Source organism: Chelonoidis abingdonii, chromosome 8 (assembly GCF_003597395.2).
Source record: "Chelonoidis abingdonii isolate Lonesome George chromosome 8, CheloAbing_2.0, whole genome shotgun sequence".
Lineage (NCBI taxonomy): Eukaryota > Metazoa > Chordata > Testudines > Testudinidae > Chelonoidis > Chelonoidis abingdonii.
Window position 1 is genome coordinate 93,724,288 of NC_133776.1, and position 12,928 is coordinate 93,737,215.

The window sequence follows — 12,928 nt, forward strand, 5'->3', positions numbered from 1 at the left end:
GTTAATTACAGAACTCTAAGATGGTTTTTCAGTTCAAGTAGCTAAGGTAAAAACACTTGCTATTTATTAAAGAGTTAGTGGAAGTAATGAAATTCTAAAGAGGAAACAGAACTGAATGGAGCTAAAAATGCACTCTATAAATCACATTTTTTTTGTGTCAAACTAAAATCTATTGAAAACCTTCAATTGTGGTTAATTCTGACAGATGATTCACAATGACTTAAAAATAAAGATTTTTCTTTTTGATTGATTTTTATTGCATTTCACAGGTTCTCCACTGTCTTGAAAAATGTCTCTGTATCTAATATTTCTTTTATTGTTTTCCTTTCAGTTGATGGTTGCATTGACTGGTCAGTGGATCTCAAGACATACATGGCTTTGGCAGGTGAACCAGTCCGAGTGAAATGTGCCCTTTTCTACAGCTATATCAGGACTAATTACAGCATGGCCCAAAGCACCGGTCTTAGGCTTATATGGTACAAAAACAAAGGAGATTTAGAAGAGCCCATTATATTTTCAGAAGTTAGGATGAGCAAGGATGAAGATTCAATATGGTTTCATTCAGCTGAGTTGGAAGACAGTGGATTCTACACGTGTGTTTTAAGGTGAGTATTGTGTTGAATATAACAATACATTTCTATAGTTTTTCTTATTTAAGGCAATGCTTAAATTTAGCTATTTCAGGACTGAAAGGTACTACCAATTAATATATACTCATTATCTTTCTTTTCCTGATCGTTTGTCAGATTATTGCATTATCTTGGAATTACTGTTTCTCAGATAATTATGATTACTTGTTCCAAAAGTGATAATTAAATATGTCTTCACTTCCTTCACCGAGACCTATTTTCAAAGGTTTTTAACTTAGTCAAAAAGAAAAGGGGGGGGGGGGGAAGATGGCAGCAGCTCAGTTCTGAAGGCTTAAACCAAAACAAACGTTTTGATCAAATAAAGCTGTTTGGCAAATCAAGAGCAAATCCCATAACTGACAGACATTATAATTTCTAATGGTACCACGACTGAGTTAACTTTTGTAAATTGCTTAACAGCTCATAACCTGGTCTGAATGGCCCTGACATTGTGGAAGTGGCAGTCAAAGTCCTGTTTGATTTTGAAAAATGTCTATTCTAGTGTGCAGCAATACATGTTGATCGAATGTTTAGTGTCCCTCCAGAGGCCTCAATTCTGCAAAGCACATAAGCGTATGCTTAACTGTAAATCAGTTCGGACAATAAACATGTGTTTTGAGTTAAGCATGCTTTTAAGAGCATTGCTGATGAGGGATGGCTTGCTGATTTGGGGCCTTAACTAGCATAGTACTGCCTGTCCTAAAGATATGTTTATAGGGTAAACTAGGAAGGCACTTTGATTTTTTTTTTAAATGCATAAATGTTCCTTTAACTTATTCAACTTTGAAATACAAAGGACTTCACAACTACCGTACATGTTTTCAATATTGCTCCACAATCGCTTCAAAGGCAAACAAATAGAAATGTCTCTGGTCATACTGCTGAGGTGGTCTCGCCTGTCCTGCGTGCCTCACTGCTTCTGTGTCTCAGGCCCTCTATCGATCACTCCCAAGGCACTAGAATCTTTTTGTCCAAACCTAACAATCTATAGCTGGTTGAAAATTGTCTGTTGCAACTTCTTTTTTGACAGAAGCTTGGGGTATCAACAAAACGTAAATTTTTGTGGAAAGTATCTGCTTTCCATAGAAAATTTTGACTTTTAAGCAGAATATTAATTAAAAAAAAAAAGAGCAACCGATGTCTGGAATAAAAAGCATCAAGGAACAAACAAAGGGGTAGATCCTACAAAACCCTTACTTATACTGGTAGTCCCACTGAAGTTACCCACATAAATAAGAATTATTTACATGAGAAAAGGTGTGCTGGATCAAACTTAAAATGATTAAAATTAAAGCTCAACTGATGCACTTTCCTGAAGAATTTGGTAATCAGAGCTTGATTTTGTTTAGTTAGCAGGATAGGGGGCAAAGGATCATACCCGCTGTGAGGGGGAAATGGGGAAGATTTATATGTTGAAGACAGATCAGCTCAGTTGATGTATAATCGACACAGTCTGCGAACAGAAGTACATTTGTAGTCAGGAGGAGCTAGCATCTAGAAGTTCCCATTTGCCACAGAGATGATCAAGAAACATAGATTTCCCTTTTGGCAATTCTTATGGTCGTGAAGATGTAGCCATTACTCCCAAAATGTGGCATCACTTTTCCCTCAGCACATATTCCATTCATCCTGTTTAATCACAGAAGGATGAAGTACCATTACAAAGGATGAGTCAAACATGACTTCAGTACTGAAAAAAATGCTGTGGACATGGAAGATAAAGTCTATCTTCTCAATCAAGCTGGCTATGAAATTCACTGAGAGTCCCCGGCTGAAACCACTGAACAGTAATTCAAAAATGTATTAATACCCATTGTAGTTTAAAATTGTACATACATTTGGTGAACATTCGTGCTTATGTTGGTGGCAGATTAACAGAACTGGAAAGAGCCCAGAAACTTGCAGAGCTCCAATCTGCCTACTGACTTGCTTCAACCTTATTTTGTCTGCTTCTGATCCTGCTAGAGGGTACCAGCAATATAGGACTATGATGTTTTGATGGTTTTGTGTTGTGGGCTAACATCTAGCTGGGACGAAAGATGAACCCACCACACACTATTTTTAGCAGTAGTAATTGTAAGAGTAATTGTAAACATATATAAGAGAGCAGTATTGAAAGGCCTCAGTTGGGACCACTGCTCCATTGTTCTGGGTGGATAGCAAATATATCCCCTGGTTCTGCAAAAGGAACCTTGTAGGTTGGCTCCTGCCTGGTGAGCAATCTTTGTATCCTCAGAGCTGGAGATAAGAGACAAAGCAAATGATTATATTTACTTGAAGTCAAAACTGTGTTGCATCTGAATCTTTAGCAGTTAAGTGGTAACTCTCAAACGTGTGGTGACACTTTAGTGTCTGTTTTAGAAATATTTTCCAGAAACTATTAAATGTAAAGATAGTGGTTACTATTAGAAAGTCAACATTTGCCAACAGATTTCAGAGTTATTTACTATTGTATGTGGAGAAGAGAACTGTGATCTGATACCGTTGTGTGATTAACTGTTAGCAAATCCTGATTTTGTAATGCTACCCCTGTAATTAGTATAATACAAATGACAGAACCATTATTTTTTATGACAGTTGCATTATGGAATGGTTATGTAAAGACAGTGAATTACATATTTCAGCAGAGATGTACATTTTTCGTGTAAGATAGTCAAGACAACTTGACACAAACATTAGCAAAAATCTTACGAGCTCAAGTTCTAGGACACACTTTTATATGGAAGATTTCAGAACACTTTGTTCATTTATGTGACAAATAGTTTCGGTAAGAAATGGGCAATTTTTTAAATAAAGAATGTGTTCGCCTTACTTCCAGACATAAAGACAATCTATCAGGCTTTTTGGAATGTATTACGCGGCAGCAATGTCTTCTATGTCAGTACTACAATTTTGCTGCTTAGGCCAAAACTTTCTTATATAATTAGAGATTTTTTCCCCCTATTTTCAGATTTATGTAGGAGTACTGTGTTTCACAGCTTTATGTCTTGTAATTATTACATAAAAGACCACATTTCTTGCTTGAATAAATTTATTGTTTCTTCCAAAAATTTGGTAATGAATCCTTGCTCTTGTTGTTTATAAAATTAGAAGTAGCTTAAAATATCTGAGCAAAGAGCAATAGTAATTTATTTTCATTTCATTAAAATAAGGTTAGATGTAATACTCTGAAATATAATAATGTTATTGTGATGGACTCTTCACATCACAAACTGTGTAAAAGATTTTTTTTAATTAATTGAGCTGAAATTAAAATTTGATGAGGTTTGGTTTGGTTTGTTTTTTAAGCAGAGGTTTGCATTTTACAATAATTAATCAGGATCACCTAGTTTGCAAGAATATGAAGGTCACAGTTGATAGAAGTAACTGCAGAAGATGATTATGTAAAAAGATCTATAATCTGTTTCAAGTATTGCCTTTTATAAACTGTCTGACTCCAAATTCGTACACTAGGATCAATACAGCGTAAAGAGAAGTACAATGTATTGCAATGTACAACATCAAGGTCTAATCTTGCAAGAAGCTCAGTGTTCTATTGTGGGGGCTCTGAGTGAGTTTGGGAAAATGCCTCCTTAGAGCTCCTGGCAGGATCGAGGCCAACAAACCAATTTGATGGGGTGGGGTGAGGACATTGGGGAAGGTAGGAGTGAGTGTATGAGGGAAAGGCTGACATGACTGTGAGGATAATGGGTAAAAATAAATTTTTCAGTGATTGGATAAGAGTTTATTATATGGGGGTGATACCTGTAATGTTAATATTGTCTGTTTCAGTGTTTACAAATGATCCCAGGCTAGGGTGTGAGAGACTGACAATATCCCCAACAAACCTTATGGAGTTAAGTTAAATGTGATTCAGTGAACGTGAACATCTTTGGAGTTGTATTAAAAAGGCAAGTGTTTAGGTAATGCTGTGAGACTGTGTGGAAATTCTTTAGCAGGAGACAAGATTAATGCAATCATTCCTAGAGCAGATCTTCTAGAAAAACACCCATTCTCAATTTAAAAATTGTCGGAGACGGAGACTCCATCATGCCCCTCGGTAAATTGTTAATTACTCTCACTGTTTAAAATGTGAATTTTTCTAGCTTCAACTTGCACCCTTTGGATCAAGTTGTATCTTTCTCTGCTAGACTGAGGACCGCATTATTAAATATTTGTTCCCCATGTAGATACTTACAGACTGTAATCAACTCACCCCTTTACCTACTCTTTGTTAAGCTCAATGGACTGAGCTCTTTGAGTCTATCACTGTAAGACACATTTTCTAATCCTTTAACCATTCGTGTGGCTCTTCTCTGAATCCCCATTTGTCAACATCCTTCATGAATTGTGTGCACCAGAACTGGACACAGGATTTCAGCAGTGGTCGAATCAGTGCCAAAAACAGAGATAAAATTACCTCTCTGCCATAGGTGCTTGAACTAGGGGTACTGGAGGTGCTGCTGCAGCCCCTGGCTTGAAGTGGTTTCCCTCATGTTCAGCATTTACAGTCTGGTTCAATGACTCCCAACACCCCCACTATACGAATTTGTTCCATCATCCCTGTTCTCTACTCCAAGATTTCCCTGTTTATGCATCCCAGGATGGCATTAGCTCTTTTGGCCAAAATGTCCCACTGGGAGCTCATGTTCAGCTAATTATCTGCCACAACCCTCAAGCCTTTTTGGAAACACTGCTTCCCAGAATAAGGTCCCCGTTCCTGTATGCCTGGCCTCCATTCTTTGTTCCCAGATATTTACATTTACATTTAGACATACTAAAATACATTTTGTTGGCTTGTGCTCACTTCACCAAGCAATCTAGATCACTTTGAATCAGTGGCAATACTACATACAAATAAGTGTGTGTGTGTGTGTATATATATATATATATATATATATGTGAGGTATATTATATGATTAATTCCTGCATTAAGCTTATTTTCCTTTTCTCATAGTACATTTTCACATTGACTTAACATTTAGTTGCAATGCTAACTAAAGTGCTTTCCCCTCCCCCCGAAATGATGAGCATGAATCTAGCATGTTAGTCTTAACCTTGCAAACACTTATACATGCGTTTAGCTTTACGCGTGTGAGGTGTCAGAGGGCAGGTCTGCACTGGGAGCATTACCTCGGGGCAGCTGCACCACTGCAGCGCGTCTGGTGAAGTCGCTGCACGGTGATGGGAGAGCAGTCTCCAGTCGGCATAATTACTCCAAAGCTATGTCTGTGGGAAAACGTCTTCTGCCAACATAGCACTGGTGTAGACAGCACTTATGTCACTGTAACTTTTGTCATGGGGGGGTCTTTTTCACACCTCTGAGTGATGTATGTTAGATTGACTTAAGCAGCAGTATAGATCTTCCCAGAATGACTTCAATGAGACTGTTTATGGGAATACATTTTTCCCATGCATAAGTGTTTGCAGATCAGGGACTAAAATAGCAATAGGATCTGATTAAGCCTGTAAAGGGCCTTGATTGACAGCATATTTGTGTCATGACCGAGCCCAGATCCACCTCATGACATTCAAGTCATGACTTTATAGCACAATATATACACAGGGGCTGGATATACTATTAAACTTCTACTGCCGGCTGATGTGACTTTAGTTAAGGTTGTCAGCACTTCCATTGTAGAGCTTCATTTTTCAGGTACTTACAAATCAACTGTAAAAAATTGACTCTGGACTGAAACATTCGATGCAGGGTCTCAGGGGCTAAAACACCAGACCAAAACATGTAAACTGAAATTGGACTAAATCAGTGCGCCATTTACAAAGTCGTGAGTATGGAAAAAGTTGAGCTGGCAGCTAGCGTGCTGCTTTGCCCTCTGACAAAATAAACATGGTTTTGATTCCCCAAGTCATACTGAAAGGGTTTGGCTTTTTTTTGGGAGAGGCAGTAGAGGGAATAACTGGACCTTATTGTCCCCTCTCATGCTGAAAACCCAATCTCAACAACATTTACCAACTGTTCCATCAGTGACAGGGCTTCTCTCCCCTATCTCCCACTTCTTCCTCCCCTGCCAAAACCAAACTAAGCCACAGTGCTTGTTTTGTCTGCTTGAATGGGCATATACAGGAGTCCTGTACAAAAAACAAAACGTCTCCTCTGCAAAGTAAAACACTTCTATCATTAATATTCATTGGTAGAAGTAGTGTGAGTGTGAGGGGAAGGTGGGGACAGACCTGGTTGTGGTCTGTGTGAGTAAAGGAAGAAATAAATCCTCCAATCTCCAGTTCTGTATTGGACTTCAGAGAGCCCCCAAAAGAAAAGTGGTGTTAATGAGCCTTTTTTTCTACCATCCTTTGTCTTGTCTATATAGATTGCAAGCTCTACAGAGTTTTCAAAGTGCACCTACCACCTTGGTTGGGGCTCAATGAGCTATCATCATAGAACTTATAATAATATAAATAAAAAATAGATGGACACTTTTGTAAACCACCAGGTCTTTGAATGAGTCTGGAGTGTATACACAGTCAATGCAAATCTGTCTTAGAGGGTTTTCCTGTAGGGGGTATCAGCAAGACTTCTCTCACCTGATGGCCCCTCATATCACATTGCATGTATGGGATGCAAGCAGAGCTAAAGAACATATTTCAAAGAGGTTCCGACAAATAGTGCCTCTCAGGAATGCTCTGAAATCCCATCTTTTCTGTAAAAATAAATAAATAAATAAATAATTGCTGTTAAATCCTTTGCAACCAGCCAAAAGACAAAAGGGGAGTTAGACAAATTCTTTGCATCCAAAAAAGGTACGAGGGCTAAAACATTCCACAAATACGTGAATGGCGAGGCCACTTTCTCTGCTGTCCCTTTTAAAATGTCTGTGTTGGGGAGTTAATATGGTCCTCCCAAAGCTAGTGAAACCTCCTTATTAGGCACCTAAATCTTATGAGCTAAGTTTTTAACATGGCCATTCATTTTGTTGGCAGCAGTGTCTCCAACTTGCAGAGGAGACTTGAACGCTCTATGCTAAATTTTTCATGGATGCGGGGTGCAAAGGGGAGATAAGAACATAAGAACGGCTGTACTGGGTCAGACCAAAGGTCCATCTAGCCCAGTATCCTGTCTACTGACAGTGGCCAATGCCAGGTGCCCCAGAGGGAGTGAACCTAACAGGTAATGATCAAGCAATCTCTCTCCTGCCATCCATTTCCACCCTCTGACAAACAGAGTCCTTACCCCATCCAGGCTAATAGCCATTATGGACTTAACCTCCATGAATTTATTCAGTTCTCTTTTAAATGCTGTTATAGTCCTAGCTTTCACAACCTCCTCAGGCAAGGAGTTCCACAAGTTGATTGTGCGCTGTGTGAAGAAGAACTTCCTTTTATTTGTTTTAAACCTGCTGCATATTAATTTATTGTATTATAGGAATAAGTAAATAACTTTTCCTCATCTACTTTCTCCTAAATCTCCTAAATCCCTCTGAAAGGTTGCTAGAGTTTCAACTTAATCACTCTGTACCTGCTTCCATCTGGCAAGTGCTTTCCCTATAATCTACTGTGAAAAGGTTTCTAAGTTACCATTTCAAATTCACTAAAGCCTTTACATTTAGAGTGTTCATCTAGCTTATTATTACTTATGATCAGAAGTGCTGGAACAAATTTTATAGTGGGGGTGCTGAGAGCCATTGACTCAAACTGGAAACCCTGAATAGTAAGGAAACCACTTCAAGCCAGGAGCTGAAGCAGCACCCCTAGTTCCAGCACCTATGCTTGTGGTCCTGGAACAATAGGGTAGGCATCCAGGAGAAGACCATCCAAACAGTTGTCTGATTGCACCTCTCTGTTTTATCACACACAGACCTGCAACCCCAAGTCATGTTAAGGCATTTTGTCAGCTTCCATAGCCAACACATGCAGGACATTTTCCTAGCAGTTACATGGATTTCATACTCTTTTTTTACATGGAGTCAGCCTTCTACTGTATTTCCAGGCTTTGTTTATCAGTGTTATAGGACCCGTTCCTGAATGAATGACCAACTCTCTTTCAGTTATTTTAGGGAGTAGCCATGCTTTGTTCCCCCTACCATTTACTTTTGATAGAGGATCAGAAATTGTGGGGGAAGGGAGAGTGGGACACACAGCTACCACTCACTCCCTATCACCAGTACTTCCAAAAGGAGGGGAACTTCCTTTCCCTTGTTTTCCCTTGCCTTATGTTATGTGGGTGTGGGTGTCCTTTGAGATAGTAAGATTTGGCCCCCATGTAACAGTCAATTACATTTGATTTGACTGAGATAAAAGGAAATGACAAAATTCTCAAAAGACCCAAAGATTGTAAAAGGGAATCAATGTGGGGGGAGGGATAGCACAGTGGTTTGAGCATTGGTCTGCTAAACCCAGGGTGGTGGGTTCAATCCTTGGGGGGGCCACTTAGGGATTTGGGGCAAAAATCAGTCCTTGGTCCTGCTAGTGAAGGTAGGGGGCTGGACTCAGTGACCTTTCAAGGTCCCTTCCAGTTCTAGGAGATAGATATATGTCCTGTTATTATTATATGGTCAAAATGTAGGGTCCAAAGGGGAATACTCTGTTAAATTGACAGATGAGTCTGAGAATTTGATCTACTGTAGTGTATTTCTCTTTTACTGGTGAACAGTTTTTACAGGTCACTAACAGGAAGAACATCAGCACGAGCAATTCTCTTTGTAAATTAACATAATTAAATGCACATTATGCTTTCTTCATGCAGACTTTTTTTAAACCCTATCAGATAATAAATGATCCATTATTTTAGTTTTCGCAATTCTCTGTATTTGAGGGAGCGTCTCTCTCTCCCGTTGCATACACTGATGTCAATTGTATGCAGGGCCAGCTCCAGCTTTTTTGCCGCCCCAAGCAGCAAAGCGGTTTGGGGGTGGGGGGGGGAGATAAAGCTGCGATTGGTGGCACTTCAGCGGCAGCTCTACCACGCTGCTTCATTCTTCAGTGGCAGTTGGGTGGCGGGTCCTTCGCTCCGAGAGGGACTGAGGGACCCACTGCTGAATTGCCGCCGAAGACCCGGACGTGCTGCCCCTTTCCATTGGCTGCCCCAAACATCTGCTTTCTTCGTGGGTGACTGGAGCCGGCCCTGATTGTATGCATCAGGGAAGACTATATCCCCTAGGGGATTTATTTCCTTTGACAGAGCGGGTCAGGCTCAGCAGTATTTATGCAGAGAGCACTTAAGAGAGACTTGCTGCCCTGAACTTCAGTTTGTTTGTGTCTAATTAAGGTATGAAGGGGAACAGGCACGTTAATTGGCCTACAGTGTGGTGTGGACTGGAAGTGCTCTAGGTTCTAACAAGCAGGGTATTAAAAATCACAAAATTATTGGAGGGAGAACTCCCGGGAGTGGTTATTTCAGGGCCTTAGATTCACGCTACTCCTGAAATGTAGCTTTTCTAGCACAGAATGTATTTTAACAAAAATATCCAGAGATCTTAAGGTAAATTAAAGCATAAATGAATAAACGCTTTGGAAGGCGTATAAGCTCTCAAGCTTTGTGACATAAGTCAACCTCTAACTATTGGTAGCTATGAGGAAATTCCCCCTGGGAGCATACGCTGCCTATTACAGAATTTCTTCCTCTGAAGCAGCTGGTGCTGGCTACTGTGAGAGAAAAAATGTTGGACTCAGACCATGTCTGATAAAGAATAGAAGTTTTGATGTTCCTAGTCACCTCCTGCAGTTGGCGGCATTCTGTATAATCTTGTCTTGTATTTACAATTTACCTTCTTTTTAGAGGTCTTAATGCATTCAGAGATTGTTACCTGTCTGAAAGGACAATTGCAGTAGTAACACCAAAGGAGAAAAGGACTTCCAGAGATTTTAGTGTTGCTCAGTGGTTGAGGGCAATATGCACTATCAGTGTAATATTGTTTACATCTGTTTTTACTTCTATTTGACCCTGAGCAGTCCTTATTTATATGATTGGGGTGGGGGTAATCGTCTTTCTTATTGAGGTGAACAGATCAGTAGAGCCAGTCAGTTCCTCTGGAGACAATGAAGGTGAAAACTGGCTCCTCTTGCTCCCCACTATGGGGAGACCCGAGGACAGTCAACCTGTCGTCATGTTTTTTGCTCTTCTTGAGAGTGCCCATGTCAATGATTACATTAGATGTCGTCTACCCGCCAATGTGTGCCGGTGTCCTCTGAAGAGAGCATTTGCTGCAATCTAGCTTGGGATCTAATCTATCTAAACACTGGACAGATGAGGATAAATTAAACTAATGTATAACTGATCAACTCAGACCAATATACTGAGCCCTCATGCCCCTACCATCCTGTGTTTGGGAAAATTCAAAAATGCTAGTTGTTCAATAAATTTCTCCTTAATGACATGAATGAGGGCATGGTGAGGAGTAGACGACTCTCTTCGATGCCATTGTTAAGAACATGTGTTCCTGACTGTTGGTCTGTGGAGATGTCTCTGGGTACCTTGTATCCAAACCACCATTCATACTCCTTTTTTATGTTGGCCTGGAGTGACTTTGCCCAGGACAAGTTTCTTCTTGTTGGCGATTGGCCAATGGTGCATCTTTTCTGCATGTTAAAGCATAGGCTACTGGGACAGCGTTTGTGTTTTATTCAAGATGAACCTGTCTTCTGACTTCAGAATCCAGTGCATATGACAGCAACCATATGTTTTAATGTGAAAAGCTTACCAGGGAACAGTGCAGAAGAATGGAGACGCTTAAGGAATGGTGAGATAAGCGCAACACAAATAGTTCTTCTGCTTGAAGGAATAGGAATTTGCATGATGTTTCACTCTGGATTAAGGCCACAGCTCGTTATTGGAGGACCCACAGAACCGAAATCTCAGAAAAATGCAAAAGGTACAGTAAAATGAACTTGTAACATGCTGCAATTGTAACATGCTGCACCTAATTTTCTGTGATAATGTTTCTAAACTGTTTTTGTTTTTACTAGTGAGATCCTGAGGGCCATTCAGACATTAAAAGATGAACACGATGAGCCAAGTAGCATCTGAGTTTTTGATATAGTGCTAAGGAGTTGGGATTGGAATTACAATAGTAAAAGAAACAACAAACTCCTCTGCAGAAATGGTTGGAGTTGTGCCAAGTGAAGGTAACATACACTGAGGAAGGGAAGGAATTTATACTCTTTGTTTATGGTTCAATAGACAACTGCAGTGATGTCAACTGTCTGCTAAATTTTTTCTCTTGCAGGTATTGCCTTTTAACTTGAAGGGGCCAATGCGCTTCACACTTTGGGGAGAAAAAAGGGCTTGCACATCTAAGAACTTTGAAAATACAAATGACCCAAAGCACGCCCCAGCAGGGTTCATGGAAGAATAAGGTAACAAGCTAGTGAAGGGTTAATCATATCATACATTAAACGCTTTTCCAATTGAGGAAAAATAGAATACCTGTGTTCAGAATTGTATGACGATAGTAAACGATGCCTTTTTTCTCTAAACAGATCAGAAGAAGATAACCTCATGGAGCTGGTGTAGAACAACTTGAGACACCACCTGCAGACACACATGAAACCACTAAGTAACGATGGACTTGTATTTCAAATACTGGCAACGCAAATTTGAACTCTGGAATTTATTGATTATCTGGATAGTTTTCCCAGTAATGACTAGAGAGGAAAACAGGAGATTGTCAAAGTCTGAAAGTTGGTAAAGGAAGCACTTTCCCACAGATAGGTGTTAGTGAACCAAGTGCTCTTGACATTCAGAGGGAGATAGATGGTGGGTTGGTATTCTTTATAAGTCAGAAGTTGCTAAGTTCCCAAGTTGTGGAGACTCAGTTAAAGGGAATGGACTCAGGAGGTTGACCTGCACATAGCTGTTGTTAGTGTTACAATGAGCCAATGAATGTGCCATAGATTTAATAAAGTTCAGCACTTAAAATGAGTAGGCAGCATGTTGCATTCTGTTGGAAGCCTGATTCTTGTATTCTTTCCTGGGCACAGCTTCCATTAATCCCCTTGTGGTATTCACAATTGCATCTGCCCTTGGATATGTGACCAACCTATAGCTCTGCAATTATAATGAAATAATAATAATAAAAAAACAACAGCAGGATCACCGGGCAGGCGGAGTGAGTCGGGACATAGGGGTGCCCATTTTTGAGGCTCCCCCAATTGACTGGGGCCCCTGGAAAGGGACCCCATTGGCCCTGTGGCTAATCTGCCACTGCTGCTATTTTGGCCATGTTTTTCTTTTGGATTCTGAGTTTGTTTGAATCCATAATTCAAAGCAAAACTTTGCTGAGCTGAGGACTGCAAAGACGTAGACACCATGATAGAAGGAAATAGTTTCACAAACTCCTGCGAAGCAAAACTGTTGAGCTCTTCAC

The 12,928-nt window shown here is 40.0% G+C and overlaps 1 protein-coding gene across 1 annotated transcript in view; it reads left to right on the forward strand.

Annotated features, from left to right (window-relative positions):
• IL1RAPL2 (interleukin 1 receptor accessory protein like 2) overlaps positions 1 to 12,928 on the forward strand; it is a 556,252-nt gene that overhangs the window by 300,878 nt on the left and 242,446 nt on the right. The window contains exon 3 of the mRNA XM_032767086.1: positions 332 to 605. Within this exon, the coding sequence (XP_032622977.1) occupies positions 332 to 605 (274 nt within the window). The remainder of the gene's footprint in view (positions 1 to 331; positions 606 to 12,928) is intronic.